The following is a 17,037-nucleotide window of genomic DNA, read 5'->3' as shown; positions in this document are numbered from 1 at the left end:
TTTTATTATCGTTTGCTGTACGTGTATCTAAATTGAGGTCTCCCTCAAAGAAACTTTATCACCTCACTTGAGGTTTTCGATGTTAGTTGAAATTAACTAAAGCCAAACGCAGAAGCATGACTATCAAAAACCTTTTTCAACATGTCAAACCGGTTCTTTAAAACGTGCTTCCGGATGATACCTAATACGTACCTTACTTTGACAAGAAAACCGCTCTACACAAAAAACCTCGTAAATTATCAAGTACTTACAGAATCCGATTACAATTGGATTTCTTTTAAATCGATAAAACCTCATTATCCTCGCGAGAGAACTGAATTTCTCCTCTCATTTTAAATTAAAATTGGTCCAGTTCAGTTGTTATGCGATCTACATAATGTGACGTCATTGTCACGGAATACTCGGGTATTTGTAACAGGTATCATGACGTAGATGTGGACATTTTATAGATTCAAATATGAACCGAATTGACAGAATTTAATTATATGTTTGTATGGCCAGTTCTTAGCATAGAAAACGTGAAGTTAGATGCTAAAAATGTCAATTAAGCAATCTGGCACTTGATTATATATAATTGTTTTGTAGCTAAAAGGGGGAATAGAGAACAGACTTTTTTAAGGTAAGAAAAACGACAATATCTTCGAACGACCTTACAGAACAAAAACATTGATTTCACACTTTCACATTTTCACTTCATTGCATTTACAAAGTAACTATATGTACTTTCCTTAAAAAAATATATTCTTAATGTCCCTTTTGTTCATCATAAATCATTGTTTCGACTATTTCAACACAAAATGTTTCATGTTGTCAGCCGGGATCTAAAAGACAGACCCGGTAATCACTTTCACCTTTAGCAGTTACCAAATTTATCACAAAACTGAATTCCCAGTTTCTAAAACACATCTAAAACCGTTTACAATATCAATTGGAAAGTCGAACAAACCCATTCACTGTAAAGGTCGAGCTCACAATCTGACATGATTGTGTAGAAAATGAAATAATATTTGTTGGGTCTCTCCCTGGGGGAAGGAGGGGGGTGGGGGGACAAATCGAGTTGATATAAAAACTAGCCGGTGACGTCAGCAACCGTTGCCGTCCATCACACTTTTGGGACACGGATGAGAATTCGCGAGATATTTCAAGGGATGACAATGTGCTTTTATTTTTAGATCGGGTTTACACGATATAAATATAGTTTTTTATCGTTTGTCATGCAGTTTCAGTATAGTTTTGGATTTCGAAATCTAAGTACAATTAATTAACTTCTGACTATATTATTAAAACTTTATTTTTATACTTTGGGTCGAATAGAAGAAAATAACACGTCTTAAAGCGTGTAATTACTACTATCGGGCTGACATTGCCTATTGTTGAGTAAATAAAAGGTCTCGACAATAACTATAATTTAAAAGAAGCATCATGTGTCTCAAATATTTATTTACTCCATAGAATATCCAAATAGAATTATTATAAGTACTTTTCAAACTGTACAAATTCCAATGTTTCATTGTTACAGTGCGTTCCCATGCCCGGTTTGGGTTTCCGTCGCGGCTCGTACCGCTGCGTGTGTCGGCGAGGCTTCTACTACCCGAACACGACGGCTGACAACCGATACTACAATGGCAGTGATATAGAAGAGGAATATGAGAAGCACTTGTTGGTATGTATTTATTATTTGTTTTATTATAATAGTTTAATTTTTTTTACATTCTGAAAGCTACATTAAGAAGTCTACTTAAAATAATGTCGGAAGTCTATTAGAAGAGAACGAATTCTTGAAACGCCGATTACATTTTATTACATTATCTATACTAATTATAAAGCTGAAGAGATTGTTAACTTCTGATCCGATTTAAAAAAAAAATGTTAGTGTTAGATAGTCTCACGCTACAACCAATAGGAAAAAATGTTACAAAAACGGTCAAAATTATGACACGTTCTCTCTTATATGACGTAAGCGAAGTTGCGCGGGTCAGCTAGTTTATTATAGTTACTTATTTTGATGCGAAAGTTTATTATTTTGATGTCATGTTTTTAACTACTAAAGACACTGGACAGATTTTATTAAAATTTAGAGTGAAGATTATTGGAGATTTGAAGATTAAATTCAATGACTGCAAAATCATATTCAATAACATCCCTGGCAATAAAAACTTTATCAGTCTACAAACCCTGCTTTACATACCTTAAACCGTATCGTTTAGCCGAAATTCTAAAACTTTTCACAACCAAGAACACCTTACATTTAAAATTCCCCAAAAACAGTTATCTCAACAAATTCTTGAAGAAGACAACGGTAATTAGGAAGACTTTATAAATAACCATAAAGTTAAAACTACAGGCAGAGATATTCAAGCTCTTTATCATTGTTTAAGACTGTTTGTAGAACAAGTTTGTATAAAGTTTCGTGGTCAGTGAAAACTAGTTTTATAAAGTGTGAGATATTGTATATTTATATAGGTCTTTAAGGAGCTTCTTTACTATTCATATATTTTCAATAAATTTGTTATGAATAAAACAAAATCTATAAATTTAGAATTAGATGTAGAAGCCGATACATTCACCGGACCGAAAATTATATCTGTGGGTTAATTAACGCAAAACGCAGAAGCTTTTTGGATTGAATTTTGATATTGAATTTTTTTTATTGAAGGCGACATTATTATTTGTTGAATTAAATTACAAGTAGATATAGTTGGTTGGTATCAATCGCTGTACACTAAATACACTGAACAATAACACAATAAATTATGAGCCCTAAAATTCCTAAAAGGAGTTCCTGATCTATTTCACCATTTAAATGTCATGAACTAAAACGGTACCGTGAATTTCCAAAATTACTAAAATGTATTTTGAACACGCTTCTATAATAACATGCTATACATGCCGCACATTATTCCATTTGTTTAACACAACATCAAATAAGACTAGACAGAAACTAAAATACGTAGATGCATAGTTTCTAGTCACGATACCAAACAATTTATTAACACTATCCATTTCGGAAGGATCATAATTTTCATATGAAACGCTTTCATGCTTCACGACACATTTCGAGTTCCTGTTGACATAAACACCTATGAAAGTATACATTTTATGGACATGAAAACTGAATTCAAAGCATAATATTACTCTATCGACATCGCGTAACAAATATGACCATATTAATGCGTACAAAGCTGCGCATTTTGAAGGAAATTTTAAAATTACTAGTGGAATATGGATCAAATTAAGATGAGACTACATAAAAAATAAACCCATAATTAATTAAAAAAAAAAATCATAAAAATCGGTCCACCATATCTAAAGTAATTCAAAGCATGTATAAATAATTATTGCACCCGATTATGGAACTACCTCTTCTTTTAAAGTCGGTAAATATCACTACAGAACGAGTTCTCAGAACATACTTAGCGAATGACAACTTAATGTTTGTGAAACACGGAAATTGTACCTTATGACATGTTAAGTGCCTTTATTTGTAGGTTTTGACTGGAATAAACATGCGATTAAAGTAATATGCGCTTCTATATCACGCTGATGTTTCAAATAAGTATTATAGGTGTAAATTGTAAAGGTTTTACAAACCAGATCCTAATAATTTTTATGTTAAAGCAAAGACTATGTATTGTCTGCCAAATCCTTTTTACACATATACAGTTGAATCGATTATAACGAAATTTAGCATGGATATAGTTCAAGATCTAGAGTCAAAATTGTCTCCTTTCTTCCACATTTTTCCCCTAAAAAGAGGAATAAAAGTTTTAAGACTTAAGTTTTAAGGTGACAGTGTTCGACTATTAACACCCGTAGCTAAGTTAAATTTAAAATTTTCTATTTTACTACCTTTAAATTAAATAACCAATTATCTTTTGCCGAACAGCTTCAACGCAGTCTCTACTCCCTCCCTGATGCCTTCGAATGCCTCCCTTGCGCCGAGGGTTGTGAAGCCTGTCTCGACGGGTCTCCGTGCGTGGCTGCCCTCAACTGGGTGGTGAGGACCACGATCTTCGCTCTGGCCTGCCTTGTGATATCCTGTCTGCCGTTCATCGTGTATTTTACCATCAAATATGGACATGTCAGGGTGAGTTTTTGTGTTTTAGATGAATTTGATGGGCTGGGTGTTCTTTTGTTGTTATAAAAGTTACTGCTGTTAATGTAAATGGATACAAAGTTTTGATCTTGTGTTGCAGACAATATAATTATGTTCATGAAATTAAACATGGCCAAAAATATTTGTATGGGAATCAAACCCCAGACTCCAGGGTTTTCAACTTATTTCGGTTTTGGCGTAATATCGTCTAAATTTAAACAACCATTGTGCGTGCAGAATTTCCTGTAACTGAAATACATGAATTGAAGCAACGTATTTTTTAAACAGTTATTATGCCATTAAAAGTAAAAAAATAAGCTCAAAATATATCAAACACAACATTTTGTTTCATACTTAATACATTTTTATGACAAAAAAAGATTACTTTTTTTTCCTTAACACATTGTTCTAATTGTTTGACATACACCAGAAAGTAAACGTGTATTCAGAAGCCTTATGTATTATCATAATAATAATTGTTATATTTCGCAAAAAGGTATATTAATCAAACGTAAGAAGCCTTTATGGGCCGTCATAAAACGTTTTCCTCAAGCCGGAAGACGGTGATAAATAATAAAATGTAACAGATATGTTTTGTTTAATTACCCGTTATCAATTTTCCTTATATTTTCGCATCAATTTTCTTTACCCCATGAACAACACACTTTTCTCGCCAGTGTTGTACTGAAACAGTATTGTATGAATTAATAGGTAAGTTATAATAAATAATTGAATTTGTCGCCGATAGGGCGAGTTAGAAAAGGAAGAAAGCTCGGTTAAAAAAGAAGCTACTGATAAAAATAATAATAGAAAATCGGTCTATTCTAATGGTAGCGTGTGTATTATTTGTTATAACAATATATTTAGCAATCCGTACCACTAATGCGCATCTGTATTGTCTTTGCATGCAAACTGCATTAAAATCTTACACGTATTCGTTCAATTTTATTTGGCTAAAATTACGAGGGCATTATGTTATTTTCATTTGATTCTTATAATTGTTTCGGTTTTCTCCAACTTGATTAAATCTTTATATGTACTTTTGCTTCGTTGTTGTTTGTCGCGATCTGGGAATCAAACTTCATAGAAATAGTAATTTCAAAACTTACCACTAGAACTACTCAACATCATTAATGACCAAAAATTAAAATGATCCCTAACTTACTTTTTCTTGAACTTCCTTAATCCAATATTTCCTTGTAAAGACAAAAACTGTTAATTACCATTTTCCTCACTAATTACTTACACAACACATTGGTGGAATCACGTCAAAAGGAAAAACTTATTATGATTTTGGCATTGACGGATGACCTCGGCTTATGGCATGGCTTCCATGATTGATGTTGTTTCTGAAGAATGATATTCTGCGGGAAGTGCAGATGATTGTCTGACGGAACACACATATATGTTAGAGGTAGAGGTTTATGTCATCGCTGTCTTGTGGACCAGTGACTTTGTGTGGCATAATAAATTGGTAAACATCTTTGTGATAATTATGTTATGTGGTAGGATATTATTATGTTAAATTATGTCATACTGTGTATCGTTTGTTTTCCAAGTAATCGTAGGTTTTTTTGAGTTATTCCGGTCTGATCCCCCAAACCGATCCACTACCAATTAATATTATTTTTTAATTCCGGTCTGATCCCCTTTCAACTTTACCATTCCGGTCTGATCCCCTTCCTATATTTAATGGATAAGTACAGTCAATAAAAAACAGATGTTATTCACTACTTTATAAAAAAAAATTGTAAAGAGAAGTTCAAAGGTTTTTGGATATAAACGTTTGTTAGTCGATTACTGTTGGGGTATTTTAAGAGACGCTGATCAAAATCAGTTTAAAAAAAAAGAGTGACCTGTGCCATTTTTGAGTTTTTGTAAGTCTCATACAAAAAAGTTTTGGTAAAAATATGGTATTTTTATACATTTTTAAGTGTAGGTATTACATTAAATATCTCAAAAAGTTGACGGACTTCAGTATATAACTTAGGGTTTATAATCCTATCGATACACATTAGTTTCATCTATGGGTAAAAAGCCTTATAAAGTATTGAGTCAGTTTTTATTTATAGAAATAAAAACTGATTCGAGCTACAATCATCGCAGATTTATATTATTTGGTCTTTTGAAATAGAAGTACTACCTATATAATATTATAACAGTAATCACATTATCGCACAATGATCTTTTGTTAAAACTAGGATTTGAAAAAAATTATATAATAAAAAAAATGTAAACATAAATCAAATAACAAACATCCAATTATTAAATACTGATATAAAATTATCACAGTAATCATATTCAGTGTAGAAATAAGACTAATACAGTCTCATTAATAACCAATTTATCAGAACGACATCACGAACTTAACTCATCAATGATTGGTTACTTTGGAATCAATAGACAATACATTCACACACCAACAGCCTATTTCGCAGGTAAATATATTACAAAAGCTTCAGACTTTGCCGCAACGATGCCAGAAATAATTATCACTTGCTCTTACGGTGAAGGAAAACATCGTGAGGAAACCTTGCAAGCCTAAAATTTGTTTAATACATTTATTGAGGGCATGCAACGTCCCCTAACCTGTACTCGGCCAGCGTGGTGGACTCAAGACCTAACCTCTCCCCTCGTTTCGGAGGAGACCCTTGCCCTGCAGCGGGACAGTAATGGGTAAAAAAAATAAAACAAATAAATAAATAGGATTCAACTGTTGAGCTAGCCAAAGAAATGAATAAATCTAAATAGACTGCATGTTCCTGAAATACTAAGAAAGATTTGGAGATTTCTGGGTCAAAATGTATAGAGATGAGATTAATAAAAATATATATATTAATTCTATAACATAATCTAATAGAATCTGTATACATATTTTGTTATTGACTGTCCTAAAAATGTGATAATAGACAGTCAGGGTATCCGATCGGAATAAAATATTTAAATTTATTATAATGTTTATATACGGGGATCAGACCGGAATAGAAAATAATTTTAAAATACTAGGGTATCAGTATTGGGGATCCGAACGGAATAACTCGTTTTTTTTACATTTCACAAGAATGAAAGTCAAAAACAAATCGTGGACATATTATATTCAGCAATCGCTCTACAAATAAATATTAAACAGACAGTTGGTAGCATCAATTTTACCTTTATCACGAGAAAAACAAATACAATTTACTAGTTAACAAAAAAAAATCAATATACTCAAATCTACTCCGAAACTGAAATAGGCTTAATCCACTTCCTCATTAGTAACACGTTAGAGAAACACTATAAACCAATCGAACTCCATGCCAAACGTAATTTAACTCAATCAATACCATGAAATTGAAACCAGAACTATGTGAAACTGTAGCCACACCAGTGTGGTTTTATCTTTGTATTAAGTTTTGCTCTGATACAATCATGTTTGAAACCGAAGAAAAAGTGAGACAACACAAAAAACTTAGTTTTTTTAAAGAATTTTAATAACTGTCCGAATCGCACAATAATCATAAAAAAAAACTCTTAATAAAAAAGGTAGTTTCTAACTATGGTTCAAAGAGTGACTGTCACTATTCACGCAATAATTACAAATACATAATTATAAGTAAAATACAAAGATAGACCATAATTTAGATTACCTACTAATAAATCGTAGTTCATCAATAGATCATGATCTAAATCACCTTCAATATACACTTTACACTTTACAGAACATTTTGCGCGCTCATAACTATGACTGAAACTAGTCTCACATGAATCACACGTGCTTAAGGCGAGTTTAAAGCACGCAAGTAGAATATAAAAGCGCACTAGCGTAGAAACACCTCCACGTTCAATGCAATATTCATTGGAGAATCGATTTATCAAAGCGATCTTCCATACATTTGTAATTCATGGGATGTTCGCTAAGTGTCACTTTTGAGACCTTCGCACGATTCGGGTCGTATGTTACTTTTACACTACTTCAGGTAGATGAAATATGGTTATTTTTAAGCTATGGTAGGTGGATTTTTCTCGTGATGTTATATTCTATTAAAAGATTTCAATTCCAAGGTCGAATGCTATTAGTGTTTGAAAACATAACGTCTACGAAAGACCAAAAAACGCAACCTGGTACGATCTTACTAACTACCTACTAGTACTTTTTATTTACTAACCTATAATTGTCCCACTGTTGGCTAAGGGTCTCTTTCGTACGTTACGTGCGAAGAAGTCCACTACTCTGGTGAAATGCGTTTAAAAATTTTTAGGCAGGCATTTTTTTTTGTAAGAATATTTATCAATAATTTCCCGTGGTTGATAACAGAGGCTCCATGTTACATGGATCTTATAATATTAATGGCGAAATGTGGGTGTATATCATACACCACTGCCTACACTTTGGAGTAAAACATGCGTGATATAATAAGTCTATGTAGGTTTTATTATTAATAGCTTTTCCATTCATTCGATCTATTGCGTTAATTACTAAACTCTATTTTTGGAAACCTACTAAAATTACCCCGAATTACTATATTGGTTTGTTATATAATCCAATAATAAACGCTTTTAGCCGAGTTATTTCGGTCTTCATTGTTTTTCCTAGCAACGATTCTTGTATCAATATTTTTATACATATCTTTTGATTCATAAGGAACCAATAGTCACTGATAAGTACAACTTATTCGATTTTATTACGCTTGAAATTATTAATCTTTTATGAGGCTTTTAGTTCACATTTTTACTTTTAAAGTGCTGCAGCGAGACGTGATGGTATGTGAGGTTATGGGAGACGACGTTAAGGATAAAGTAAAGTAAAGGAAGTGTGTAAAAAAGGCTCCTAGAACCGTATGGGACAAATAGCCAGAAAGAGCGATATATACATATAATAATATGTACATAAAAATGTAGAGAGTGACTTAACATTTTAACATCAAAAACAGTCATTTGCATTAAAATTCACACACCAAAAAAATAAAATAATAAAAACCAAATGCCTTCAAGTGCACTATTGAGACAACTTTCAGACTTAAACGTCGCAAAGCTGAGAGCCCATTTTGGAATTCCCAACGACTTTTACGAGCTTAACTCTATTCTAATGCCAAAACACAGTGCTAGACTTAAATTATGATAGTCCAAGTACTTTCCTTATACATTTCCGAGTCGTATTTTGCTGCGGTTGCGAAATCTTGGTACAGTCATGAGCAAAAATATGTGTAAAATCGATTGATAGTGGAGCCGGTTTGTTAGCTATATTTAATGTTAGCTACACCTTTTTGTACATATAAAACATCCTTCCTCAAAATTCTCCTTGAAATCACGAAAAAAAAGATATTTTGTTAACCTGTTGTATGTCTATAGTGTGTCACTGCGGACATGTCATTCTATCATTTCATATGCCTAGCCAGATCCAAACTTAAAATTAAACTTGCCACCAATCTATTGTATATTGTGGCATAATTAAAATTCAGAATCAACTGAACACAGCAATATTGTTGCAGTTTTGTTTGCTGTGTTTTACAACAAAAAAAGAATCCAAGAAAATTATAAAACACATATTTTTGCTCGAGACTGTACGAAATTCCTATGCAGATTTCAAAAGTAGGAAAGATTTGAATCAGCTGTTTTGACCTTGCATACTTTTGGTTGCAGTTTTTGATGTTGAACATTTTAAAGTGAAACTTTGTTGGTTGCTTGAAGTAAGAGCAAGTTTGGTAACGAGTATAAATCACGAAGTTTCGTGTCACATAGACGAATGTTATTTGCATGAAAACATCTGTTCTTTTTGTTAAAATTTTGGGTAGTTCATTGAATTATCTTACAAATACAATATATGAAAATACCTGTTTTGCTTATTTAAAGATAAAGTTATACCGAATACTTACTTACTTTTACAACAACACAGTTAGAATTGTGTGATACACGATGTTACGATTAAACAATTGTAATTAGATTATAAATGGTATTGAATTAGAAGAAAGTTCACGTTAAAAATGCACTTGGCAGGATTCTAATTCATTTGATAGCCACTTTTCTGCACATTGTTTTGTTTCTAAATAATGACGGTTAATTCCTCACGTTAAAGCAGCATTGTATTGCATATTTTGCTAGCTGTTAACTGATACTCAATAAGCATGCAGGTCACCTACTTAATGGTTATAGTTCTGACCAAAATATCGTTAACATAGTGCTGTTTCTTCCATACCCTCTCTATAATAACCACCATATTCCATTCCCAAAACACATCATACACCCTCCAAAATACCAAAAACATACCACAAAACTTACCCCACTAACGATCTAACTTTTCCCCACTAAAAGCGGCGTTACCCCAAAACAAAGGTGTTATGTTTTAGATCACATTACGCATAATCGCTCAAACTACGGACGCTGGGTAATCCCCCCTTGAGATTTGGGTCACACCACTATGGGATCATGTCTGATATATTGTTTAGTTTATGTTCAGTATTCGGACAATGAACGGTTTTTGGAGTAGGTGAAATTCTTTACAGTCTGTGATTGTTTGTTGCTATTGCGTATTTATGTATTAGACTTTTTACAATTAGTTAAATTAAGATTAATCACATTTACTATGTATTACAAGCAAAAGCATTAGAAATTGCACTTAGTATAAACAACAAAGCCTTATTTAACAGATATCCTTAAAATTTTATACTTTTTACTTACTTTTTTTTATAAAAAAATAAGGAAGTCAAAACTTGCACAGCACGATTCTTGCCTTGACAAAGATTTGCGAGATACGTAGTCAAACAACAATCAACAACTTTAAATCAAACCAAAACTAACTAAAAATAATATCTAAGACATCAATCATAATGTGTCGAAATTAGACTCCAAATAGCAAACAGAAACCAGTAAATAACCATCTCTCTTTTCCCCCAGGTGGTTCGAGCAGCCAGTCCAGCGCTTCTCCGCGTCATCGTTCTAGGAGCACTCCTCATCTACTGCACCACACTGGTCATGTATGGAAGACCGACCGTCTTTACTTGCACCGCCAGGGTCTGGTTAAGGGAGGTCGGGTTCTGTCTCACATATGGAGCACTGATGTTGAAGACTTGGAGGTGAGGATGAAGAGAATATTTTCATTAATAAAAAAAATGTCATCTAATATGACAACATTTTAGTATGTTTATTATTCTACATTATAATATTAAAGTTTTTCTATAATATTTAAACATTTGTAAATATTTTTATATGCTGGAAATTAATGATGCAAAAGAGAAAACAACGAGACTTTAGATTACAAATCCTGCAAGCACCATTTTCGAATTCTACGTAGACGAATTCGCAAGTAAATCATGTACAATTTTAGTTTGCAACTCAGAAAATTAAATATTAATTCTATTATTAGCTTTAAACGCCAAGCTATACACATAAATAATAATTCTAATTCCTATCTGCCGCCTGTCATTTTAACCTTTTCGGTACTAAACCTCTGGAACTCTTTTGATCAAATGCGAACGGCAGATTTATATGAAGAATTCGTACAGCTTATAAAATGTCATGTTTAGGTTTACTTTTTATTTTAATTGGTAGCTAATATGATAGACAAGCTTATTTTAAAATTCTTATATTTTTAAAAGTTGGGAGGTAAAAGTTATGTCCATTTTTAGAAGCCCCGATAGTTCGCTAAATTGCTCAGATGCTGTCAAAACCACAATCCAAAACAACAGCAAATTAGCGGATGCGTAGACGTCAGACGAAAAGTGACGTCTCATGAGATTTTCTTTTTCTTTAGTTGTCAACAAATATAAGCCATGGACCAAAAAATATTATTTAAATAAACAAATACTTTCTTATTAATCCGGACTTCTAAAAATAATACTCCCAAATAAAAATAAGTGACTTAGTCCCCTTAATAAGTGGTACAAATTCTGTTACGAAACAACACAAACTTTAAGCTGTACGAAATCTGCCGATCTCCTTTGACAGGAGAGTATCTTTATACTAGTTAACTTTAAAACATGTATTACATACTACGATCCCTTTATACTTATTTTGCTTCACTATTTTTTTTTGGAAACAAGTTAAAATTATTCCAATATTTCACCTTACCTACCCGTATCCAAAACAAAGTTTTAAGTATCATCATTATAACTAAACACACAGAATTAAATACAGGTATCATACAAAAACTCACCCAACCGTACCTAAGCCTTGAGTTAGCCTTTAAACACATCCTTAAATCCCTACAGGGTAGACCTACGTAGAAAATTGACGTAGAAACTTGAGATTGAAATTTCAAAATTCAATTCCGTTTTTCATCAGAATAAGCGACTGAAGTTATTAATTTAGTAAATTCGAATTGAAATCAGAGAGTTTTAATTTAACGTAAAATATACTGACATAGGTGTTTAATTATGATGTGATTTAAAGTTTGTGATGGAGAAAATTTTTGGAAATGATATTGGATGTATTTTTTTAAAGTTTATTTGGATACTATTTTTTTTATTATGCAATGTGTTTTGGGTTTTTTTTCATGAAACCCTAAAATATGTTCTTCTTTGGAATTAAGGTCATAACTCAGCTCAATTTCATTTAAACCTGTTCGGTAGTTTTGCTAAATCAGCATGTTACAAGTGTAAAAATTAATGTTAGTTTTTTAAAAAGCCTAAAAATTCCTAAAAATCTAATATTTACAAAAGACTTCCTTAGAGTATAATTACCTAATTACCAGAAATTCCGTGTAAATTACTCAATTAACAACAATTAAAACATTTCACGAAGACTTCAAAATATCTAAGCACTTATGTTCCCGAAACCCACTCGACATTGTAACGTCAAAAAATATATTGTTCAGTTCAAAAGAAGCCTAAGTTCACCTTCTCATCTCAAGTAGATGATTGGGCTGGAACTTTTTAGATTGGGATCAAGTTTCCTTTAATTATATAGCGTCAGGGCAAAATTGCTGTTGTCGAGATAAACGTCAACTGCCCTCGGAATTTAGGAGGTTCTACATAAATATAGGGGGGGTAAGAGCGTCTGCAGATTGGCACAATTGATCGTGTTTTGTCCTTGAAATGGAGTGGATATTTCTAGAAACAAGGGCGAATGCTGCTACACTTGTGTTGAAAAATATTGTTCAGTTTAGATCGAAGATAGTTTTCCAAAATAAAGTGGCTTTTAATTTTATAAATGCGAAAGGAAGTGAAAACTTAACAAACATTACAATCCTTTGGTATGTTTGTAACTCTTTCACGAAAGTACCAGACGGATTTTGATAAAATTCAGGTCAGAAAATTTATAACCTGGATAAATTCTCTCTCGTGGATGAAGTCGCGGACAGAAGCTTTACATGTGTAGTGGTGTCCCAAATATCATTTTTGAAAGGAGCTGCTTTATAGGTTTAGTTATGTGACGAATCCCATTTTTCAAAAGAGCCGTGAGTTGATGCCCGATCAGTTCATCACTATGTCACAAGCACCTGTTTTCTAAAACGCTGTTGCTTAATTTAATTAATACTATATTCATGACAGGAAAGTTAAAATGGTACATTTTAAACCCTCCTTTTTTTAAATTATGCAGAAAAAGGTATAAAGCCTAAAAACAAGCTGAATCTGCAAACACCTTTAGGGTCTGATGGTAATCTGGTAATGAAATATAAACAGGGAACCTGTACCCTTTCCAGCTGATTCAAGTTAAAACTGTTTATTCTTATTCATGGTTTTGTACATTTTATTGTGTGCCTTAAAAGTCAGTTTGTCTAGATACTATCTTACTTGGTTTTAATGAAGCAAACTTTAAGGTGCTGACCAGGAACATTATGCTATATCGTGAATTCAAAAAAGAAATATTCTAAAATAAAAAAAAAATACAGTAGTTTTTAAAAAGGCCTTAAAGTATAATCATTATCACAGAAAATACAATTGATAACTCGGAATTGCAAAAGATGTATTTGACGAAAAATAATAGTCCGACAATATTCTGCAGATAGCAAGAACCACGTAACTTATTACCATCACTAAAGTCTTCCTTGTCTTAATTTTTTCAAGTATTTGCCTATTTTTTCTTACCATTTGCAACCATTATATAAAATTTCAACTATCATACGAAAAACAAAATATTTAATCTTAGATTTCAACAAAAATTGTATCCTATGCTTTTGTCACCAGGATATCAGTAATATTCCAAGTGAGGTCAGCTAAAGCGGTCAAGATATCTGACATGTATCTTCTCCGTCGGATCGGAGTGATCGTTGGCGTGGCCTGCGTGCTCCTCGCTATAAGGACTCTGGTGGCGCCCCCTGCCGTCATCGTGGGGAGAACCAAGGACGATCTGAAAGCGTACCTTTGTAATACGGATTGGTGGGACCATTCTTTTACTACTTGTGAGTATATTTTTATTTCATTGTCTTAACATTACATATTATTATGTTATATTTGAAGGTCTATGCAGAGGTAGGATATACATTTAGCTGTTTAAAATGTTTATCTCATATCATAGATCCGTGATTTATTTATAAAGGACGTAAAACAATATAGTGGTTGGAAAACAATCAACTTCTGGTGGTTAGTAAACAAAACCATGGACTAGGGAATTAGTTTCTGGTTTAGGTAGTTTTTGTAGCGCGATTGTGAGTTTGTAACAAATAGATCATGGATAAGATCCAAAATGATGATCCAATTGATCTTACAAAATGAATCTATGTTTATTTTATAAGATCAGTTAGATCAAGAGAAAACTGTTTTTCTGGATTAAACTAGAACTAACTGTATTGCATATAATAAAACTTAGTATATTTTAAACTTAACAATACATTATAACAAAGTAACTGGTAACCTATTTAAAGTTAAAAAACATAAAATCTCATACTAAGTAACTAATTAAGTGAACTGAACTAAGTGCAGTAAGTAGAAGTTATTCAAATATAATGTGTTGTCTATTCGCCGGGGACAACGGTTGGGCGACGCTAGTAGCCGTTGTGGGTTTGTAATTAACATTTACTTGAGATAAGTACTACTACTTGGACTGTTTAGTAAGTTCGTGTATTATTTTATTTTTATCTAGTCTTTTTCTTACTTATGTATATTGGTGGTCATAATAATAATTATGAAGACCAAACCGGTTTAATTTCAGCCAAATGTATGTTTGGAATTCACCTTAATGCATTTCCAATAATAACGAATTTAGTAGAACTAATATTTGAAGTAAATTTTCATATTGTCCTTATTTTTCCACTATATAAAACTTGATAGATATATTATCACAGATTGACTTTAAGGATCACAAAAACACTTATCATATATTCCACACGCCTTAAACTTTAGTCATACTGTACATTCGTCTCTTAGAACAATACACTATGAAATTTCAACAATGAAATAATTAGGCTTAGAACAATCAAGATAAACTTCTGCCAGAGATTACTCAAGCATTTTCTGTCTTCTCACTCAAAATCAAGCAGTAACTAAATAATCTTCTTACTTAGACTTTCAAGACACACCTAAGTTCAATATTGTTCTATCTAATCTGTAATCTAGTCGTAATTCACGCGTTACCATCTAAAATGCTAATGTAATCAGAGCTAGTTCTATTATTATCTGTATTATAGAAGATAATGTTAGATGTAATACCTAGTATTTACCCGCTTCTAGTGATTCTTGAAGGTTTACGAAGGATTATTAGTAATTAGGTAGGGGAGGTGAAAAATTTATTACATTTGATGAGATTATTAGGCTGTGTAGGTTGAATCTTGCGTTAAATATTAAGCAACTCTTTTCTCTCGGTTTCCGGTACATACATACGTACATAATATCACACCTCTTTTCCATCGGAATAAACAGAGACCAAAGAACGCCACTTGGCGATCCCAACATGGATCTCGCCTCACAGGACCACCGGTGTATTATATATTTTCTCTAGGTTTAGTGTTTTGGATAATGGTCATTGTGGTAGAGTAGTGATCGTTTTTGTATAAAACGAGATTTTTTATCTGTATTATTATCTAGATATATCTTTTTTAAAACATTTTTGTTAAAAATAAATATTAATCATCGTTTTGTTTCACAGTGGAAGTAATATTCCTGATGTGGGGCATCAGACTGTGCATCATGGTGAGGAAAGCGCCCTCAGAGTTCAACGAGAGCCGCTTCATCTCCATGGCGATCTACAACGAGTTCCTCCTCTCTGTCTTCCTCAATATATCTATGTAAGTCTATCTCTTTCACACATTCATAGATCATTCAACTTAAGCGTGATTTCCTACACTTTGTACTGTAATACTTCTTGTGTATTTTACATTTAACTACTTGTTAAAAATTAGGAATTTGATGTATGAAATTGGTTCATACATGAAACTATTTTGTGTTTTTAGAGTCTATTGTAAGGTATGTATAACTGGAAATCAAACATGAATCCTATTTTTCACTACAGCTCGGGCCACAAAAGCTTTGTATGAACAACAAAAGATTTAAAGGTCATTCAGAAATATGTCAGAGAAACTTTGTTCTTTAGTCTCAATTACACAAAGTTTCAAAAAAAGATTTGTAGAGTATAATACTCTACAAATCTTTTTTCTAGACAGATCAATAAGAATGTCAACAAAAAGACTGCCTTGTTTACCTGAAACTTGACAAAAAGAAAGAATGAATTGAAAAGTTCTCCTTTACGACCTAGTTTCTGATCTGGAGTTAGGACATCTAATTGAAGAGGTTTTGAAAATGCTACTGACCATTATTGAAGGTGTAACAAATTGCAATATTGTTTTAAGTCTGCATTTGTAATTGTAACAGAGAAGTAACTTAAATGTTAGTGCTTTTTTTATACATGACATGGTTACAAACCTAGTCTAATCTCCAAAGTTTGTAAAAAAATGTTATAGATAGGCTAGACTCCTCCCTCATTCCGAGAGGTAGCCTTTACAAAGCGTTGAATTGAATCTATTTAGTAATGAAATAAATCATTAAGTATTTTTGTCACTTAGTGGATTCATCGTATTTACTCTTACATAA

The 17,037-nt window shown here is 32.5% G+C and overlaps 1 protein-coding gene and 1 long non-coding RNA gene across 2 annotated transcripts in view; one reads left to right on the top strand and one right to left on the bottom strand.

The window, feature by feature from the left end:
• LOC142982519 (metabotropic glycine receptor) overlaps positions 1–17,037 on the top strand; it is a 153,738-nt gene that overhangs the window by 114,155 nt on the left and 22,546 nt on the right. The window contains exons 5-9 of the mRNA XM_076129058.1: positions 1,520–1,663; positions 3,887–4,087; positions 10,970–11,148; positions 14,200–14,414; positions 16,097–16,235. Coding sequence (XP_075985173.1) covers positions 1,520–1,663; positions 3,887–4,087; positions 10,970–11,148; positions 14,200–14,414; positions 16,097–16,235 — 878 coding nt within the window. The remainder of the gene's footprint in view (positions 1–1,519; positions 1,664–3,886; positions 4,088–10,969; positions 11,149–14,199; positions 14,415–16,096; positions 16,236–17,037) is intronic.
• LOC142977497 (uncharacterized) lies at positions 4,131–7,358 on the bottom strand. Its single transcript, XR_012959705.1, has 5 exons — positions 7,250–7,358; positions 5,262–5,483; positions 4,974–5,163; positions 4,703–4,780; positions 4,131–4,345 (listed from the first exon to the last, which is right to left on the bottom strand). It is a non-coding gene; the product is annotated as an uncharacterized LOC142977497 (long non-coding RNA).

The sequence above is a fragment of the Anticarsia gemmatalis genome, chromosome 1 (assembly GCF_050436995.1).
Source record: "Anticarsia gemmatalis isolate Benzon Research Colony breed Stoneville strain chromosome 1, ilAntGemm2 primary, whole genome shotgun sequence".
NCBI lineage: Eukaryota > Metazoa > Arthropoda > Insecta > Lepidoptera > Erebidae > Anticarsia > Anticarsia gemmatalis.
The sequence above is the reverse complement of the archived record's forward strand: the minus strand, read 5'-3'. Positions and strand labels throughout refer to the sequence as shown.